Source organism: Ambystoma mexicanum, chromosome 12 (genome assembly GCF_040938575.1).
Source record: "Ambystoma mexicanum isolate Mex_15411 chromosome 12, UKY_AmexF1_1, whole genome shotgun sequence".
In the NCBI taxonomy this organism is placed as follows: domain Eukaryota; kingdom Metazoa; phylum Chordata; class Amphibia; order Caudata; family Ambystomatidae; genus Ambystoma; species Ambystoma mexicanum.
The window spans coordinates 367,363,882-367,386,241 of record NC_090936.1 but is presented as its reverse complement, the minus strand read 5'-3'; the positions used below and the strand labels follow the sequence as shown (position 1 = coordinate 367,386,241).

At 44.3% G+C, this 22,360-nt stretch overlaps 1 protein-coding gene across 4 annotated transcripts in view; it reads right to left on the bottom strand.

The window, feature by feature from the left end:
- Window positions 1-22,360, bottom strand: part of BCAT1 (branched chain amino acid transaminase 1) — an 891,267-nt gene that overhangs the window by 515,850 nt on the left and 353,057 nt on the right. For all 4 annotated transcript variants that reach the window (XM_069628492.1, XM_069628490.1, XM_069628489.1 and 1 more), the window contains exon 5: window positions 11,742-11,861. In XM_069628492.1, the coding sequence (XP_069484593.1) occupies window positions 11,742-11,861 (120 nt within the window). The remainder of the gene's footprint in view (window positions 1-11,741; window positions 11,862-22,360) is intronic.

The window sequence follows — 22,360 nt, the reverse complement described above, 5'->3', positions numbered from 1 at the left end:
TAGACAAGAGAGAGAGGGATGGCCCAAACGCCACTTCCAAAGCCCCTTTTGCAGCCAGTGCCTCGGATTAAACCACCTGTCTATTTTTCTGTAATGGATGGTCTGTGCACCAAAGAAAGAACAGTCAATGCATCGGTTTCTGTTATTTGAAATACAATCAGTGAAACTTCCTGGCGACTCTGTAAATTATTCAGGCCCTCTGATACTGTATTCAATCCCGAAACCCGTTAAAGGAAAAATGAGTTTGGAAATATTCTGAATGTCTGAACAAAAACACACTCCTCCCTGCTGCCTGAGAATGTTTTGTCCATGGTGTGTCAGTGTTGGTGCAAACTAATGTGCGTTTCAAGAGTATTTAGAGCCTTTGGTTTGAAAGTTTTTTTTTAAAGGATTTCCCAGGTTACCTGCATCCCAAATCCACATCTATCTTGCTCCTGGAAAAGGTCCTAGGTCTGGAGTTCATTTGTGTTGTGACAGGTTTTAAGCATAACCTTCCAGTTGCTTTTAAGGGGGTTCCAGGTGTATACACTGCACAGATTGCCATTTCTCTTTCATCCAAATCCATTTTTGGAGCAAATATAATATAATTTGTGTTACAAGCTGATTCTCCCGATTATGGGCCTGAAAACTGCCTTGGGACTACAGGCCTAAAGACTGCTCAGAGCATAGAATTAGCAAGCTGCCAAGTAAATAGAGCTGTTTTCACAAAGTTCCTCCCTACTGCAACCAGTTAACCTAACTAAGCAACTACAACTCAGGGAAGGGGTTTGAAATGGGTGGTTCATATGCACATTACTCCCAGAGGAGCCCAGCCTCAACAACAACCCAGGAATCCTCAAAGGTTTCCTGACATGGCACAATGACTGCTCGGGTCGAAGGCTCAGGGCTGTATTGTCAGCAAGGAACCTGCACTTTGAAAGTCACCCCAACTGACTCACGGTCACCCACTTATCCTTATTATAGAAATTACTGTTCGGGAGCGAGGATCCTTTCAGTTCTGTCCTTTGGGCACACTAGTGCTTACATGAAAGATTGCTCTTGAGTGCTGGGATCAGACATTACATAATTAATTTATCACTTCTGTTCATCCCACTTCCTTGCCTTTTGTTACCAACAACATTCAGCCACCTCTCGCACAGCTCTTGAATGAGGCTGTCTTCTGGTTTGGCAGCTCTAGAATTATTATTTGGGAATGTAACTGTGGTACAATAAACAGATACGGCAGGTATCTTATTCCTACATATCTACTGGGATTGTTCAAGTAGGCTCTTGTGCGCCCAACGCACCCAACACTATTCGATCTCTATCTTACAATACTCTGAAAATGCCAGTACCTATATTAGTTCAACACATACTCGTCTGTGTCAACTCTCTGTAGAATATAGTCCATAGATAATGGACAAACACGCATGTATACTGCTGTAAAGGATTCCAATCGGCCAGGACTCTTGCCCTTAGCTTGGGATGTAGTGCTCAATTAGAATAATTTTTCTTTATTTTCTACGAATTCGGATTCAGCTGGCACCCAACCTGTCTCAAACCCCTTTTTATAAATACCCTGGGTCACAATGGACCATGAACCAGGCTGGTGGGTGGTAATACAATATTTATTTATTTTAAATTCAAAGAAAATCACACAGTTTGAATACCGGGCAGCAATCACCAATGGGGTGATAATGACATAATAAGCTGATGAAATACACTTGGTTGACCTTCTACTAGAACATATCCAAAGCACAGATGAATAGGAGCAATTTTACTGTTCGGGTAGATGGCACCCGAGTAAAGATGTCCCCCTGCAATGCTCCGTCTAACACCAATTAATCGAATTGTGAGTGGCTAGAAAAGAGCAGCACAGATTTATTAGGGATATTAGGCAGCAAACACAATTAAAATCCGACCTTCCCTCACGAAATAAGAGGCAAAAACCCTTTGCAATTGCATAAAATGACACTCTGAATTGGTAAATAATTAATTTAACGTGCAATTGAATAAATGAGTTAGATATGATTTATCACAGTATCAGGGATGTAATATCACTAGCAACTACAAGGCAAGGTATCTACAAAAGGCATACAGCTCAAAAAGCAACTTACAAGTAAGAACACAGTGCAGCCAAAATCACACGTTAAAAAGTTGCATTTTCCACTTTTTGTAGTTTTAAATGTCAAAACGTTTTTTTTTTTTAAACGGGTGAAATAGACACAATCGGTATGCGGTTTTTAGGCTGGGTGATCGATGCACATAATAGGGATAAAATAGAAGTGAAAGAGTAACTCTAGCTGAATAACTGGATGAGCTTTTCAATGTGGAAGGAGATTCTGTTTTGTTGGATTACATTTTCTTTCTTGGATTACTTTGTGGCAGAGGTCCTGTTTCAGTAGGATGAAGTGCCCCAATTAACCACCTCTTGCCTTTGGTCTGATTTCATTTTAAGAGCCATTTGTGACAATTCAACGATCTTTGGCAGTGGGAGTTGCACGGCTTCCATGACATTTACGATGGTGTCTTATGAATAAACTACATTGTACAGCCAAATTCGGTAGACCAGAATTTTGTAGTGTTGGCATTGCGCACACGCCACTTACTGCCATCTGTAAGCATTCCCAACTAACATAGGAGCACTGCAGCAGCATTTCCATGGTCAACAACAGGTTTTATGCTGTTGGTCTACCACGTGCTGTTTTTATTTTCTTCTCCGTGTGTACTGAACATTTGTCTGTTAAATTAAGTGTATCCTATTTTACTCCTTGTCCGTACATTGTTTATTTAACGTTTCCCAAACCTCTGCCTTGTTTAAAATCCTGTATCCGAGGATATTAACCTTGGATTACGTAATTGTGAATGTGTACCGATACTCTAGCTTGTTTATTGACCATTATTCTCCTCTTGGGCATTATATTGCTGTATGGACGTTTACAGGATAACCCACTCATTCCATTGTACCTGCCAGTTGACTCCAATCTCCTGACCCTTTTGTGCTCCGGCTCTGTCCAGCCTCTCCTGGACCTTTCCTGCGTTGAACTTTACCCTTGAACTGTGCAATGATTTTTCAGACAGTTGCATTATCCATTGGCTCCTGGCCCTTCTCTCTAGTTTGTACCCTTGTGCCATCCGGGCAGGACCCTGTGGACTACTTTTTGTGTCCTTGTGCCATTCAGAGATATGATCCTATTCTCTGGACCTTCTACCTGCTCAAAGACCCCTGTCCCCTCCAGGGTTTGCAATTGCCCCTGGTCCGGACATTTTCATTGGCCTCAAACTAAAGTATTTTAGGGCACTGTTTGTGGGGGGAACGGGTGGTTTCGGGAAGCCGATGGACTCAGGCATACTGACCTTTCTTGTCTCTTTTCCTTCCAGGAGTCAGAAGGTCCAAACAGTGTTTTCTCCCCCTTAGCAAGCATGCTCAGTTTGCTACAGGGATACTGTGGTACCTGTGGGGTTTCTGATGGTAAGGGTCTGGTTCTGGTTTTCCTTTCATCCACAACACCTCTGAAGTCTGACTGTTTGTTGAGCCTCCATCGACCGCTGTGGAAACCACTTCAGAGCAGCAGCTCCCACGCAGAATATCAAAACCTTAATGACAAGCATATGGTCAGCCCATTCTCATACAACACCGCCTGTATAATTTTCAGGCAAATGTCCATCCATTGCACCCGAAGAAAGATGAAGTACTCACATACTAGGAGCTGCTGCTCTGGCCGCTTATCCTCAATGTTACCTTCTACAATTCTGAGTAGAGATCTTTTTCCATTGGCCCCACCAGAAAGGTTCACTGGGATCCCTGCATCCTTTGTACTTTTCTAAATCATTGTAAACGGCACTCCATTTGTCACACTACAGCGTTTCTTGATGCACCATCTATGAAACCATTTTACTTTCCTATTTAAGTGGAGTGGTGGCATTGTGGGCGTTTATACCCTGCTTTCATCAACTGGCGGCAGAGATACTGTGGCCCGAGGAAAGGAAGGTTGTCATCTTCTAACTTGCTCTCAGTGAGGACTTCAAGTATGCAGTGTCAGTGGTTCCTGCTATGCCAACCACTTATCCTGCCTTACTAGAGCTGTTGTTACAGATAGATGTTCGGCTAGTGGAAAGACGGGAGAGAGGAAAGGTCTTCTATTCCCTACCACTACTAAGCCCCTAATGGAAGAAACTTGCTCCTAAGGAATGGCAGGCGATTCAGTAGAACCCCTGCAAATAGGGCGCCTGCGGGAGCCTGTGTCTCAGAAGGAGAGAGAAAAGAGGCACAAGGGCAACTCATGTTTATATTGTGAGAAGCCTAGTCATTTCCTGAAGGATTACCCCCGATCTCCCAACAAGTCTCTGGGAAATGAGAAGGTTGTCTTTAGACAAAATGCTAAGGTTGAGCCCTGAATATGTTGGTTTCCTGCCCAAGGAGTTAGAAAATGCAGCATTTATTCTGTTGTCTGCCCAATTACAAGTACTTGTTACCTGGAGTTAGATGGTAATCGCGTACATAGATTCTGGAGCAACTGGAACATGCACAGATCAAACTTTGGCTAATGAATTATGAATTCCGACATGAGCCACTGATATCTGTGGATGGTAAAGCATTATCCTCAGAACCCAATACCACTTAAACACACTTAAACACACAAATGACTCATTTGTCTGGAGGCCAACCATGAATACATGTTTGATCGTCTAGAAGCTACACATTGTAGAGTGATTTTGGGACTGAGTTTGCTTGCCTATGTGTTCTCATTCCTGCATTGCAGTAGCAAATGTTTGGAGACTGATGGTGATTTCTATGAAGAAAACAAACCCAGTTTAGCCCTACTGGCTACCTTCCATGCTATCATGGCGACAAATCTGACTTTTTCAGACTGTTACCGTGAGTATCAGGATGTCTTTGGTAAAAAATGGTGGAAACTCTTTCCCTCCATTGTGTCTACGACGGCTGTACGGACCTAGTCCCAGGCGCCTGTGCTGTCGCATCTATCCACTTATGGAGGACGAGGACTGTTGATGAAGCAATACCTGGAAAGCAATTTACATAATGGGTCAATTAGCCATTCCAAGTCTCCAACAGAACCTCCCCTTTTTTTCTGCCAAAGAAGGGGGGTTGATTTAGATTCATGTGCGGACTCTACAGCTCATAAAGACATCATCATAACAAATAAATATCCTCTACCTCTTATCAACGTCCTTCTCGATCAGTTAAAAACCTCCACCATCAACAATAAATTGGACCTTCGGGGGCATACCATTTAGCAGATAAGTGCAAAACTGCCATTTGTACAAGATACGGCTTGTTAAAATACAATGTCATGCCTTTTGGCTTATGGAACACACCTGCTAATTCCAGTATTTTATGAGTGATATCTTTAGATATCTGCAGGACCAGTTAATGAGGATATATCTGGACATAAATTGATTTATTGCCCCAATATATACGACATGTAAAAACCATCCTCACCCAATTAAGAATGCATTGCTTGCATGCAAAATTGGAAAACTGTATATTCAATACTAAGCGGGTCCAGTTTTTAGGTTTCGCTTATTACCCTACAAGGCATCTGTATAGATTAGGTCAGGGTACAGGCAGTGCTCTAATGGCCTACCCCAAATAATGCGAAAGCTGTACAGGCTTTTTTGGGCTCTGATCATTTCTATAGGAAGTTTGTGCAAGATTACTCTACCAAAGCAGCACTGCCTTCCGCAACGCACATGCAAAACAATACCTTTTCAAAGGTCAGTGATAGCCCAGAACATTCAATGACCTAAAGACTTCCTTTACTACTGACCCTGTGTTGCAACACTCTAATCTTTATCTACCTTGTATAGTAGAAGCTGATGCCTCCGAGAAGACTGTTGGGGCAGAGCAATCACAGTGCTGCCCGCAATCAGGGATCTTGCCTTCTATGGTCTACTTTTCAGGCAAACGTTAATTCTATCAAGTAAAACTTAACTACTATGGACTGGGAATTCCTTGCTGTCCATGACGCTTTTTCAGAATTAAGACATTACCTGCTGGAGAGACGCCACAGGGTTACAGTATACTCAGATAACAGAAATCTAGGTTATATGATCAACTGTATATGAATGCCCAATAGGCCAGATGGCACCTGTTTCTTTCTGCTTATGATTTTGTAGTGACCTATCACCCGGGTACCTAGAACCGGAAAACTGTAGCAGGAAGTACAGGACAGAAATGGTTATAACTATATCATTAAAGATTTATTAGTGTATTATGTAAACTGAATATATATATTAAAAGGGAAATATAAAAGGAGTCTCTGAAGGGAGCTGCTTCAGTCTCTCCAACCGTCTTCTTAGTGTCCGCACTCCACCTCCACATTCTACTTCCAGAATCCCTGTGTATTCCACATCAGTGTAGCATAAGATGCACCATGCTACAAAAACCAACACCATGCCTGAATGAATGATTACAAGTTTTCTGGCCAACCTCCAACAGCCACTATCCTTCCCGGAAATAACGTTTGTGTATGCGATACACCTCTGACCTTTGTGGAGGAACCTCGCCGGTGGACACAAGCAGAGCCAGGGAGATTACAAATCATCAGTTAACCTTACGAGAAGGCTTTCCTTATGTAGAACAGTGGTTGAATTCACCCACCAAGTTGCTACAGTGGCTGAGCTGCACTGGTGTCACAATGCCCCTTTAGCTGAACATTTCAGTCAACTAAAAACTCGGGATGTCCTACATTGGTGGTGTCGGTGGCCCACGATGAAATAAAATACATTTGAATATATTGACTGCTGAGCTATATGTGCCCAATGTAAGGGAAATATTGGAAAACCGGTGGACTAGTTGCAGTGCTCAAGCACTGGCATACAGTTATGCAAGACTTAATTGTTCAACTATCCCCAATAAACGAAATTAACACCATTCTTTTAGTTGTTGATGCATTTAATAAGATGGCCCATTTTATTGTCTATAAAGGACTCCCTTTGACTGCGACAGTGTTGTTTTTACAACATATCTTCCGTCTCAATGGGCTACCTACCTTCAAAATTACTGAATGTGGTTCCCAATTTACAGCAGGATTTTGGCAAGTTGTAGCTGACCGCTTACCCTTCATCATCTTTGTTCATGGCTTACCATCCCCAGACAGATGGACACGGTGTCTTAATCACACTTCAGAGCAGTATTTTCATTGCTTTTGCTTGCAAAATCAGACAGAAGTTTGAGTCTCCCTGTTGCAGAAGCCCTGAAGATCTTGACGCCTACCACCTGTTCTATGGATTTATGTCCACATATCAAAATGAAGGAATGTGCCACTCTCCTTATGCTTAAACTCTGTGCTTTTGTTAATTCCTCTTTTAGGAACTGTGTTCCTATTTCACTTAAAGAAACCTGTGTTGCTCCACTTCCGAAAAAGCCTCATCTGGATGTAAAAGTGTTAGGGAAAATTCTCAGAAATTTGCTAATTTGCTCTACCTTAGATACCCCCAGCAACTTTGCTGGATTTTGAGGACTTGATTTTTTTAACCTGGAGAGAGTGAGACCCCACTTTCCCCCACTCTCTCGTGTATTTCAATGTGATTCTTTTGGTTGTGGACAAACTCCATAGGCATCATCTTTTACAATGTGTCACACAGCACCTTCAGTGCAGTGGCACAGGGAAGTCTTTCAGATTTCCCAAAGGTTTCAATACCTTATCTGGGATAAACTACTGTTTCCCAGATTAGTAAAGTGAAACTGACTTTACTTACATTTGTAACTTTCTAGACCCAGCACACACTATCTTACAATAGGGTGCTGCAGGGGTTACCTAGTATTCCCTTTGTCTAGCTTCTCATGTAACAATTTCATGTTACCCTTTCCTCACTGAATGGCTGGTGTCAGTGGTTTCGTTTTAACTACCGTGGTGTGCGTTTACCGCGGGCTGCGTTCGCAGCTGCAGTAAAGCACCCAAGGGTGCCATTTTTGTCAAAATGCCCGCTGTCTTCTTTTTTCGCCATTTCTTTGTGGAAAGGTCCTTCTTGAGATTTACTCTGCGCGCCAATCCAGGTTTGGTCCCATTGTTCACTTTGCCTTGGTCGGGATTCACAAGTGAAGCCCGCCTCCGGCTCCAGGGTGTCTGTGCTTAGTTTCCTAGGAGACCTAAATGCACTCTGTAGTGATTGGCTGGCTAACTGTCTGGCAAGGACAGCCACTCTGCTGAGTGACTGACAGCTAGGCTGGAATGAATGGGAGAGAACTGAATAAAAGGCAAGTCTTTTGGCTTGGAAGGCAGAGTCGTCCACTGGACGAAGGAACCGAAGAAGAGCTTTCAGAGGACGCCTGCTGCAACTCCTGGACCGTTGGTTTGCCCGGTGATGCCCTGCTGCAGGGCCAACTTGCCAAGTTCGTATCGACAGAGAAGCCCCTGCAAGGACCGCTTCTCCCTTAGAGTTGGTAGTACCAATCAACTCCAGGGTAAGCCACCTGGACTCTCATCTCGAAGCTGGTTGAATTTCCTCAGAGTTGCTGTAGGAAACCATATAGCCAGGGAGAGGGACACCAGATTGTGTGCGTTACTTTTAAGCTGGCCTAAAGCTTTTGGAAGATCCTCCGGACTCCCCCGAACCAGGAATGACCAAGCCTGAGCATCCTCAGCAGAGTGCGGGACACCAGAAGCAAAGAAAGCCCACCTTGACAGCCAGGAACCGCGCTTATTGCCATTTGCTGTACCGCAAGGAGCTGAAATACAAAACAGCCACTGAAAGTGAAGTTTGCTGGTTGCCAGTTTTGACAGTCGCAGTGCCGTACATTCGCCAGACATCCTCCCTCTTGTCCCCACGACTGAGGCCCAGGAACAGTGAGATCTGCATAGCTGCACAGGAACAGAAGTCATCAGCTGCATATTTTCTTCTTTACCAATGTACTGTAAAACAAGTCTAAGAGAACTTACCTCTTACTGTAAAAGTGCTTGTGACTTCCACAACTCACAAGTCTAATCCGCTTGTGGCCCTACATTTGATTCTTCTTTTCATCAAAGACTCCTAAGAACTTGTGCAAAGACTTTTCCATTTACTTACCAGAAGAGCTTTATCCTATCCAAGACTTTTATCCTTTGACTTCGGCTTAGCCTACTGAATTGAATAACTCTTCTAGTGAACTCTAAAAGTACTTACCTGCTTAGGAATATTTGTGGTCTCCTGTGTTCTAAGCCTTTTAGCAACTTTTTTAAGAGTGTTCTGAATGCCATCAGTAAGATATTAATGTCCCCACAATCCTTGTTACTGAAGTCACCTATGGGTGTAGGTTGTGTCTGTGGGCCATCCCAAAAGGGTCTTGTCTGATTCAGAAACTCAAAGTTTACAGTATTGAAGTATATTTGTGTTACTATTCCATTACTCCCTTCTGAAGAAGGCTTTATAACTGATAAGTTAACAATTGTTTATGCAAGAAACCTTGAGTGTAAGAGTTTATTTGAATACCTGTAACTGTGAATCTTTGTGTAACTCCACTACAGCTCACATTTCCCCTCTTGAGATAAGCCTGGCTGCTGAACACACTGCCAAAACTGTGTAGTACAAGCTTATACCAAAGGTTGGGTTGCCTATACCTGTAGTCATAGCTGTTTGTAGTGTTCCCAGAGGATACTGCATTCAAACTTTGCCTAATAGGGCATGATGAACTAGCAGGAGCACAGCTGTGCTTCTTAATGGAGCAGAAGGACAGGGGGTGGTAGGCACCCTCTGGTGGAGCCATACCCAGTTGGGCTGGGGGCTATGTCAGATGTGTAAAGTACAGCAAGGCAAAATGGGCACATTGAAGTAATTTGGGAGTTTGTGGTGCAGAATACAGCTGCCCGTTGGTTGCTAATATTCCTCGTCACCAGCATATCTCTCCTACTTTGAGAAAACTACACTGGCAACCAGAACAGGGTCTCATTATGAGTAGGGTGGCATTCCGGTGGATTACCGCCCAAATGAATTACTGTTACTGCCACTTGGTCCGACGGAATTACCGTGAGATTAGAAGTGGCGGTGGCGGTGTTAATCTCCATGTTTCCTGAGTCCGTAGGACTCTATGGGGCTTTTTGGAAGAATTACTGCAGCACTAATTTCACTGCGGTAATTGCACCGATTTTGACGTTTTTTCAGTGGTGAGTTGGTGGATTTACCTCCAGCATGATGTTGGAGGTAAATCCTCCACTTCGGGGCATACTCTTAGTTTGGCGGAGCAGGAATATTGTCAGTAATTCCATTACTGCCAATTTTATTCCCGCTCTGCCATATTTGTAACAAGGCCAAAAGTCTTGACCATCACCCATTAGTGTTTATATGGCAGTGCTCCTCTGTATCCTAACAACGATACTACGTCTTACACACCAAACAAGATACTGTGGTCGTCTTCTAAAGCTTTGCTACTGATTCCACGGTTCAAGCTGGTGAGTTGTGGAGGTCACTCTTTTGATGTTATGGAACCTACTTTTTGGGATAACAACCTCTTGAACTTACACTTGTCCCTGAATTTCTAACTTTAAGAAATGACTTAAGAATTTGTTGTTTGACACAATCTGATTTCTATATCTTTTTCTTATTCTGTATCATGTTCTCCTGCGCTTCGGGCCTCTGTGAGGTCTTTAGTGAAATACAAATAAATAAATATCAACAGGTCAATTTCACAAAGCCCCATTTTCTCAGGCCCTGCATTGGCGTTGCAGGAGAACAACATTTCTCTCCTTGTCCCATCCTGTCCTCGTTAAGGCGGGATCCCTGCTTTTTCTTATTCTGTATCATGTTCTCCTGTGCTATGGTGCCTCTGTGACTTTTTAGTGAAATACAAATATTTAAACATCAACAGGTAAATTTCACAAAGCCCCATTTTCTCAGGCGCTGCATTGGACCTTGGCCCCCAGTCTCCTAGATAGCTCACCCTCCAGTCAGTTTAGTTTCCCCTTTGTCCTTCAATCCCGTATCTCTAACCTTTTCCCTCACTTCCAGTCCCCTACATTACCTTAGACTCTGACCTATCACTTCCTGGTCCCTGCTACTTCCTGCGTAATAAGCCCATGCACTCTTTCTCATTTCAGCAAAGGCATTATGTCGGGAATATTTTATGATGAAAGAGGGTGGAAAGCTGCAGACAATGCACCCATGCTCCTACAGCTGGTATCTTTAAGTGCCTGCTTGCAAGCTAGCCATATATGCCTTTGCCTTCTATCCCTACCCCCGCGTGCTCCCCAAACTTACCTTGATCAAGCCTATTCAAGCTCCTATATTGGGGGGGAAATCTCATGCTCCCTGCGCACTGCCTGATGCAGTTTCCGGCCTTCCTTAGGACACCAGCACGGAAAGCTCCTATGCTCTTCTAGGTTATTTCAGTGTGGAGAAGACCAGCTAGCTCAGCCTATTACAGCAGTCAAAGCCTTCTCGTACCATCTACATGCTCAAGAGGCTTTTTCCCACTATGGGATTTCTCTTCCGTGTGTCCCCTGTGGAGATCTGTTTTAGTGTCAGGTAGAAACAAAGCATTTCTCAGCAACCCAAAGAGGACCACCCGATCCAAGGCAAGGCCAGTCGCTGACACTCATTCTAAACTTTCCAGAACAGCTAGATTTAATTGCTAAAACAGAGTGAGACCTCCACAGCCATATGATATGCTAAACCTCCAAGAGACCATTGAACTGGCAGCAGTGTGTAGTGTAGCACCCAATAACATAAACACAGACAGTAATTTGCAGTTTAAGCCTCACAGCCTTAACGGACACATTTCAATATAAATATTCTTTATAAAAACAGGAAGGCTATATTCAAACCTCAGTTCCAATGAATGTGGGGCGGATGTAGAGGCTTGCAGAAGATGAGTAAGGGACCCACTCTTTGTCCACTTCCACAAGCTTTAGGATGCATTTTAAAAGTTCTTCTTTGTCAAAGGTCTAAAAGGAAATAAAAAAGAAGAATGAAAGAACTCACTTTCACCTAAAAACAACACATAATGCTCAATGCATTATGAACAGCACTCACAGCTCAGCTAGGCAAATGCAACAATAGAACTTAAATTATTTGCTTACATAAACAAGCTGTTTAGCAGAGACTGGAAACATTGATTTAATTGGACAGAAATAAAACGGAAGCTTTGTTAACAGCTATTATATTAACTAAAACATCTCTCAATGCCAGTAATTCTACTGCTCTGGTTATGGGAATGTCAAAGTGTTCAAGCCAGTTAACCAAGGTTCAGGTTGACAGAGCAGGAAGACAAGATGTTCGATTATTTGTCTTTTGTATTCTGTTTTCTGGCTCTCTGCCACCCGCTTAACTGACATTGTTATCCGGCATATTTGATTATCCCACATGACTGCGCTCTGTGACAAAGTCCCTTGCCTGTCTCATGGCATGGGAAAGGGGTGAAGTGGGAATAGCCAAAGAGGCAAAGGCGGACTTGAGAAAGGGGAACACCATCTTGCTTTTCCTGGGGGGGCTCTTTACCGTCCTGTCCCCTCTACTTCTTGTAGCACAAGGTACACTGGATATGATGCAAGAAGGCAAGTGTCACTTGGTACTGTGAAAGGTATTGGGCCCCTTACAGCAGGCTTGCTTTTCTCCAATAACCTGTGACATTTTGCATTTAAAAGGAAGGGATCTTCCACTCCTTTTTAATCATATTGGACCTTCAAGAAGGCAAGAAGAACTTGTTGTACTTCTATTGGGAGTACAGTCAATTGCACAGTCCTCCAACAGTGAGGTGAAGATAGAAGGCATCCAAGGCAGAGGAGAGCTATGTCCCCTACCCATCACCAGGGAACAGTGGGGATGAATGCTGTTTGGACCAAGGCCTGTCCCACTCACAGTTGCACTGAAATTAGACCCCTCACTGGAGGTGAAGGATCCCCTGTAGGTGCCAGTCAAGATCGCTAGAGTGGGAGTTGTGGCGGATCAGAAGAAGGACGTGGCTTCTCGGGGGGCATCCTTAGAATTACTTTATTAAATGATATGGTGAAAACCTGAATATTCCTATCACTGTGGGGTATTCCCTACTTACGTTACTAACTAAGGTGCTTGTCAATCGTCTTGAAATGTCCAAAAAGAAGGAGTCCACCGTCCAAAAAACGAATGTTATCTGACCCTACCACTAAGTTGAACCAAAAAAAGGAATAAGCTTAAGAGAATGTTTCTCTTCTCCTGACAGGTGCTTCTTATATTGTTCTCTTTCGTCTTTTAAACTTCAGTTTAATACGTAATTTGCAAATAGTCTTTTGTGATTCCTCGTATTAGCTCAGACAACTCTCTGAACAGGCTCTTGCTGCTCCCTTTCTTTGATGTAAGAACTTTCCTTGAGTCTGGTTGGTTCCTTAGGTTAATCTTGAAAGGGTTTGGATATTCAAGCAAACTATAAGTCTCTATGGGATTCTTATTTCTCTTGTCAGTATATATCCCTTTTCTCTACTCTGTATGCTCTTGCCAGTTATTTGTGCAGGCTTCTTGGGCCGTCAGCACCTTGTCTTCTATCGTTTTTACATACCATTCATTCCCTTCACACACAGGGTTAATCTTTCCTTCTTTCCAGGATAATACTGTACTTTTTTGTAAGTTGTTTATCCTAAAGGCTTCCCAGCCGTTCCCACTTTCTTGGGAGTGTGTTTCAAACCCTCTTACAGTTCTCTTTATCTCCCTTTTTAGATTAGTTATAATTTCTCTCAGTCCTTTAGGAAGTTCACGTTTAGCAACAACTCCTTTTCTCTTTCTAATCTAATGGTTTCCTTTTTAGGGTGGATTGTGATTCTCTTTCTTTCACACAAAGGGTTAATCTTCCCTTTTTCCAGGATGTACTTTCTTGTAGCGTCCCCACCTTTCTCACTTTCTTTGAAGTGTGTTTAAAACTCTCTTACAGTTCTGTTTTCTCCCATTCCGGATTAGTTATTCTCTCTCAGTCCTTTAGGCCACTCACGTCTAGCAACAACTCCTTTTACCTTTCTGCTCTATTGGTTTATCTTTTAGGTGGGTTATGTTTCTCTTTCCTTCACCCAGCCAGTTCAGGTTTGTCAGATTTACTTTCTCACTTTTGTCGTTTCTACTGCGATGAGTTTCATCGCTCTTATAATGATTTCCGCCTCGGTTCCTGTTCCTTTCCGGTTCCCCGTTACCTTCTTGTTCATGTTGGAATGTCTCGGGGTTGCTTACCGTTCAGGTCTTTCCAGGCATTCTATCTTCTTCATTCCTCTCCTTACGCGATGTGGCACGACCTCTCTCCCAACTTTGGTATTCCTCCCTGGGAAACCATATCAGCTGTAGCGGTCTCCCCTACTGTCTCCCAGAACATGTAAAGTTACCATTGACTTTACTAGTCTTTTTAAATGTACAGACCCAGTACACCCTATCTTCCAATAGAGTACTGGAGGGGTTAATAGTTATCCCCTTTTGTCTGATTCTCATGGAACATTAGTATGTTCCCCTTTCTCCAAGATTTGGCTGGTGGCAGTGGTATACCCTTTTTTTCTACCGCAGACTATGAAAATAGCTTTTGGTACCATTGAGGCTATAGTGGTAGCCTCGAACTCAAACCCGGTAATCCACTTTTATTTTAACTTGGTTCCGGTCGAGTTTGTTCGCCATATCTTTTTGCAAAGGTCTTTCTAGTTTTTTACTCTGCGCACCAAACCAGGTTTGGTTCCTTTGTTCGCTGTCCTTTGGCGGGCTTCTGCACAGAAGCCCTCCTTAGGCGTCTGAGTGTGTGGGTGGACAGAATGTGAGGGAGTGGTTTAAGGCCCCCTGCACAGGGTCTCCTTGGAGACCCAAGTCGCACTCTAGTTTGATTGGCTAGGTGGCTGCCCTGCCAGGACAGCCACCCTGCTGTGTGATTGACAGCCAGGTTGTGTGAATGTGGGATTTGGTGCATAAAAAGCCGGTCTCTGGGACTGGAAGGCAGAGTCGCCACTGGAACGAGAGAACCAACGAGAAGCTGAAGGAAAACGACTGCTGCAACTACTGGACACCCGGTGAAGCCCTGCTGCAGGTCCAAATCGCCTGAAACTTCGACGACTGAGGAGATCCGCAAGGAATCTTCATCCGTTGAGCTTGGTGGGGACAATCAGTTCGCCAAACAACAGACACCGGTCCTCATCCTGGTCGAATTAACTGTGCATCGCATGTGCATCGCTGCAGTAGATCGGATAGCCAGTGGGAAGAGAACCAGTTTGGGCTTTAAGGAGAGCACCTTTTATTTGTCGTTTTGCTCCGCTGCCGGCTTCCTCCCTGGGCAGTGCAGGACCCTCCAGTCATCCTCCTTCTTGTCACCTTGACTGAAGCTTCAGGAACCGCAAGCCTGCAGGAACTGCCAGGAACAAATGCCTCAGCTACAGCATTCTTCTTCTTTAAAGGTACTGTGCAAATTTGGTTGTTCGTTCCGTCCGACTGCTGTGAAAGTGCGGGAAATCTTTCGCCTCTCCGAAGGCTCGTCCTTCTCTTTTCCTTTAAATAACTTTTCCTCCAACCAACTTAGTTTTGAACTCTTGGCAAAGACTTAAAAGCAAACTACTTTGAACTGTGTGATCCTCTGCAAAGACTCCGAACCATTAACATTGGCCCAGACCTATTGACTTGAATCATAGTTGTAGTAGCCTTTTCTAGATTGCCCTCCCTATAAATGTTGGTGCTGTTGATTTTGAAAAACCTTGTCTTTCCTCCCTTTTAAATTGCTGGAGTGCCATTTTGCTCACACTTCATTTTGAGCTTAACTTGTCCAGAATTGATTGGGTGTTGTTGTAGTATTTTAAGACTGTGAATTTCTGCTGCTTTATAATTGTGAACTGTTTTATAAAAAATGGTGTAAATAAATGTATATTCTTTTACTCAGAAACTTTGAATCAGTGTTTGTTTGAACCATAGTGATTGTTGTCCTTTGTGTAGTCTCTTGTACTGCTCACTTTACTCTTGAGATAAGTCGGGCTGCTCAGCCATCACTATCACTTTACAGTGTAGTACAAGCTTGTACCAAAGGTGAAATGGTAATTGCACTTGTAGTCTTAATTGTGTGTAGTGTTCCCAAAGGGTACTGCACAGGATTCTGCCTAACAATATTGTAACATAATAGGGGGACCTTCCTGATTCACCATGCGATCCTCTCACTTCGCGCTCTCTCCCTCTCTCCTGTCAGGAGTCAACAAATATTCCCACTTGGGGAGAAGTGACGAGTTCCCATGATTCGGCACATAGTGCAGAACAATCAAACTTTCCCTGGCCTGTACCTTGGCCTGGAGCCCCCGGTTTGGAACTCCCAACAACCAGAAAGTACAGGAGCAGCTGTAATGCTGTTTGTTCACTTTGAATCAGATTCAAACTGTGTTTAACGTCCTTTTTGCCGACTGGTCCCCCAGTGCTGCTTTTGGCACTCTTCAGATCTTCAAACTGCCCATGTGCCTCTTAGAACTGGCTCAACGCCACCTCCACCAGTAACACTCTTTGTTGCCACAGCTCGATCACCGTCACACCACTTCAGAAGCATTTTGACTTGTTGCATCTCCGAGCCCCGCTTCACACCAACAGGACCTGGCCTCAACCGCACCACCGATTCACCCTGCTGGAAGCCATCAGGTGACGTGCTGACTCGACCCAGCCAGTGGTAACAGTGTCTCAAACTAATTTGACCGCCAACACAAACCTGTTGGACCCTTCGAACGCTGACTCGAAACGCACAAAGCCCAGTTTTAGCGCCGACTTGCTGCCTGGATCAGTGTGACTTGCCAAATCTTGAACCTCGTTCGACCACAAGGAAACAACTGGATGGGCTTGTTTGACGCTGTCGATCCATCTAAGACCACAATCAAGGTAGTGTCAAGAGTCCATGTCCCCCTGGTCCACCTTTGGAACCACAGTGACTTCTAAACCCCCTTTTCAATCTTTTTCTTAAAAAAACATATCTTCTAGACATGTCAAGACATACCGATGGGAGACTGTTAAAGGACCCTATCTCGATAAATGATTATCTGTAAAAAGCCTAGTATTCTGAGCTTTACATCCAGACAACAGAGACGACACAGGTGGAGATCAAGTCATTTAACTATACTATGGCCGGAAGATGGGCACAAAGAGTGGCTGGGCCCCCTATAACCACAGAAGAAATTATAGAGGACATAAATGGACTAGCCTTGTGTAAGTCTCCCGGCCCAGGCGATCAGAGTATAGAATTCTATTGACACATTGCAGACATTTGGACACCCAAAACACTACTTTTATACCAGATTTCCTTAGGACAGTGCTGTTTCCCGACTACGATCGTTGAAGCTAATATAATAGTATTGTTAAAGCCTGGTATGAATAGTACAGCCTATTCGTCTTACAGGCCTCTACCCATGATAAACTCAGATCATTCGATTTTTGCTAAAATACTGGTGCAGAGATTGTTACAGCTTATGTCGGATATTGTGCTTCCTGATCAATCCGGCTTTATTTCTGGCAGGGCCACTCACTGCAATCTCTGCAGACGTTTTGCAATACTCCATCATTTATCCCCAGATATTCCAGTGTTATCACTTTAATTAGACATCCAAAAACAATATGATACACTGGAGGAACCTCTCCCAATAGCTATGGGTACTAATCAGGACTGTCCACTACCTCCCCTGTTATTCACACTATCAATAGAGCACCTGGCCCGTGTCCTTAAAGAGAAGTACACAAATAGAGGTCTGAAAATCCCCAGCAAACACATTCTTATACCAGTATATGCCAATGATCTAATGTTGTATGTTAAAAACCCTGCAGTAAACTCAAATCCGCTGATCAGGGAAGTTGAATACTTTGGCAGGCTCTCTGGTGTAATAGTCAACCCTTCTAAATATTAAATCTTCCCCCTTACTGATTGTACTGGACTCCTCTGCAGCCCTGCAAACTGTATGCTTCCTGGCCGTACACATAGCATGGTGCCCAGAGCACCTGGTAGCACTCAACTGCATTGTGCTGTTATAGATACTTGAACAAAAGATTCAGATGGTCCACCCTTCCAATTTCAATACTGAGGAAGGTATCCATAATCTGTATGGTAATATTACCTGAAGGCAGGGTTCGGAATTGCTGAGAACTGGGAGCTATTTAACTGCTGCTTCTAGCCTAGGAGAGCCCAGCCAGGTTGTAACAAACAGTAACCAGGAGCTACTTTTGGCTCCCCAGGCCAACCGGTGCCTCACAAACATACAGATGTGGCATTGACTGAGTATTTGAGGATGTTAAAGGGGGATTAGTGCATATATACTGCAAATTTCAACGTAATGGATCAAATCTAATGGGCAAAAAATTAAAGTGTGCCTCTCCTGTGCAAGATAGATGTGAGGCTGTGTCCTGAGAAAGCGACAAACCCAGATCAAAGACTCTTGTGGACTTCTCTGTAACCCTCATCAAGTACCCCCATCACAGACAACCCCATCATAACAATGGTTCTTACCTCTGTTCGGGAGAAGCATCAGGAACTGGAGGCTAGAGCGGGTGCTCTAAACCCGAGCAGTGCACCATGGGGACACAGAGTGGCGAGAGAGAGAGGCTGTGAGATGACACCAGAGTGTCAGTGATGCCCGGGGTGGCAAGGAGACGGAGGCCAAAACGGGCGTGCTGGAAGCAAGCAGTGTGCCCTGGGGATGTGGAGTAGTGAGGGAGAAGGTCTGCATCCCAGCCTCGGGGTACCTGTGACGCCAGGAGCACCACAACACATCCAAAGAGATATGTCTGTGCCAGGAGGACCCAGGCACATAGAGCCAGCATTAGGGAAAGAGGGGGTGGCCATGACATGTGGGGGGCAGGGCAAGCGGACCACTTTGTAACAGGGATTGGGATTGATTGATGGGCGAACCAACAGCTATAAATGAGAACAGAAGGGCAGTAATGATGTTCACTTGTTTCTACGATTCCAGGGAGAGCAGGCCCCAGAAGAAGAAGCAGGCCAGTGGTAGGCCTATTAGAACACCAAAGAATTAAGCAGGAGTACTACCTTAGGCTTAGAGAAGCCCTCAGACAGGCTATGAAGAAGCTAAGGGGGTAAACATTGACCCATATCAGCAAATTGCCTGCATTTCTGTACTTACTCATAAATATCTTACCCAGCAACTCTGCGTCTGCTTGGTCTTGTTGGGATGTACATACAGCGTCCCAGCCAGGCAAAAAGGTTCAGGCTGAGAAAAACCTATTAGCACGTACCATCGAGTGAGCAGAATGAGATTTTCACAGCAGAAGGAGCAACTATTGTTTTAGTTAGGTTTGACACATATTAGATGCCTACATATAGCACCACAGAAGGAGTAACACATGTATTAATGTTGCCGTTGAAGAGGTTATAGATAGGGCAATGTGGTCTAGGCCCTGTATTTGTATTTTCATTTTCTATCTATAGTGCACATATCCAAAGGAACTAAGAAAAATTGCATCTGGGCACAGATGTAGCAGTAATGGGCAGAAAGCAAAAAGAAACTGATGAACCAATCATTGAAACAAATACGTTTTCAACTTCTTCAGAAATAGAGATAGGAAATCAATAATCCGGAGTTCAGTTGGCAGAGAGTTGTCTCGCGTCACTGTGTGGGGGCAAAGGGTGCCTCTGAAAGGTGTTCTTGATCCCTGTTGATCTCAGGGCGTGGACAAAAGCAGATCTAAACACAATATTGTGTCATCCTACTCTGCAAACATAAGACGTCCAGGCACCGAGAGGCATGAATGAGTGAGCGTTCTGAAGAGGAATTGGGAGCATGCAGTAGAGTCGATGGAAAGAATGGAATGGAGTGCAGAAGTATGACAGACGCACACTCCCGTTGCCTGCCCACCCGCTAGAGGGTTCACAACATTAAATGTTTGAAAAGGGCGCCCTTGCGCTTGTGAAGGAAGGCTACCTCTTTCAGGTCCTATTACTGTCAGCACTGTCAGGTCCTATTTCTGTCAGCAGGCCTTATCTACAACCTGCGCCTCTATTTTGCACAATTGGCCCCATTTCGTTGGTTTTTGCATTAAGATGGCCGCCGCTTTATCTCCACAGCGATCCATGTCCCAGAGGGAGCCAGCCACTTTGACCCCATTGGCTGCCTGATTTCTCTTAAACCAATATGGAGGACCGGCAGGTGAACGCTGGCCTCCCACCGAAGGCACCACACCAAAGGCTCCTGTCTGAGCTTGTTCGGGCTGCCGGAGCCCAGGAGCATGTTACTCTGCCCGACCATTGCAAAAACCACCTTCTTAAGCACCAAAGTTGCCTTCACAACATTCTATGGTAGCACCTGACTGACGGCACCACAACCATCGAGTCCCACCATCTATTTTGGTAAGTGTGGATTGCTTTATTTGTCGGAAGCCTCAATATTTGCATCGTTTGTCAACCTGAACAGCCGAGTAACGCTCAAAGCCTAGCCGACTATGCGCTGCAATCTCATTGACTCTGCATACCCATGCCTCTAGCCATTTACCGGCCTATTATTGCTGTAACATTAAGCCCCGCGACTGGCCTCCTCAAGCTTTGAACTTTGTCAGACACATCGCCCGGTTTAAACACCGGCTATGATCACACTGGTTGGGTTTTCCGCCACTAATCATTTGTCTGATGCAATGTAACTTGTCTTCACCATATCTAACCTCACTGCTCGGCTCAGCCCCCACAGACTTAACGGTGTAGGCCCTCTCAGCCTGTGTAACCCCTTTCCTCGAGCTTACGAACCTAGCGCACAGCCATAATTACACAAATGCCTCATACAATATTGTTGTTCTGTACACATTGTATGGGAAGCAGTGATTCCGCATTTATGCATGTGCCTAGTGATAAACTGTGCTAATCTGCATCATTGTACTGCTGTATGCGCCTAGTGATAAATTATGCTAATTTGCATCATTGCACTGCTGTATGCGCCTAGTGATAAATTGTGCTAATCTGCATCATTGTACTGCTATATCGCCTAGTGTTAAATTGTGCTAATCTGCATCATTGTACTAAATTGCACACTGTACCTCTGCGCTAGCCATCACAGCCCTGGCATCACCACTCCCCGTTCTGTTAACTCTATCTAACTAACTCGGCTAAATTCGCAAAGTGTACCTCCACCATGCACATTATGCTTGGGAAGTGCACACCATATCCCAATGTCTAAAATGTGCTAATTCTTTCACTGTATACTGCCAACCTATGCTAGGCCCTCGCCGCAAATGCGAGCATCTCTAGTCTATGCTTCACCATTGCGACTTCATCCCCTATGTCCATGGCCTTGGCTCCTCATACTGAGCCTTGTGCTGCTAACATTATTGACTAGCCTTAGACAGGCTAATTATTCTCAAGCCATACTACCATTAATCATCAACGTGCCTGTATGCTACTACTGATTAGGAGACTTGCATCCTGATAGTCACCTTTAACGTTATAACAGGGACTAGCTAAAAAAATGATATATGAAGCTATAATCTTGGCTGAGTATCATCACAGTACATATGGCTAACCTAAGTAAGGTAAACAGCCATTACTTTCACCTAACCATATACTACCTAGCAAATGCCTACCACTCGGCAGCCGGACATGTCCAGAACTAACGGTACTCAAGGAACCATAGTGAGCAACTACTGCCCGCTTACACCGCTACAATGGATCCAGCTCTATGCAACCTGACCTACCCCTAATCAACCTTGTCCAACAAGCATTAGAAACGCCAGACTAGGTTCCAGACTAAAAAATAGTCAGCAGTGTCCCACCCATCGCAGATCCCATCCAAGCACCAAGAACCCTCCCCTCAGGACAACAAGAGACAACTATGCTCACCCAAAAAATAACAGCAATCCATCCGCCCTTGCCAATACTCGACCTACCAGAGAAACTTCCAACGCAGAAACATCATCTATCAAGGGGGCGCTTATAAACACTAGATCACTCCTGGCACACGCTCTAGACATAGCTGATCTTATCGCAACCAATAACCTAGACTTCCTGGCTATTACGGAAACTTGGCTCCTTTCAGCAGCAGGAACAACACTATCACTAGCCATACCTGAAAACTATACAATTCTCAGAGTAGACGGAGAAGCCTCTAGAGGCGGTGGAGTAGCCTTTATTACCAAAAAACAGTTAGGCCTTAGAGAACTACCTATTCAACGGCTCCCATCCGGTGACCTTCTATCCATCAAACTTCCTCTAACTAACTAATGTACTATATTAATACACCTCATATATAGACCTTCAGGCCAAATATCCTCATTAGAGGAGGACAGCTCACAACTACTTACCAGAAATACTAAACCTGGCTCCCAAATCATATTGCTGGGTGATCTCAACTTAGGCCTTTACGACACTAATGATGACAATGCTACATCTCTAGCCAACACAATCACTGAGTTAGGCTTCTCGCACCACATCACCAACCCTACGCACAGCAAGGGTAGAACAATGGATTGGCTAGCCGATCTAAACTGCGATACCAAGATTCTTGCC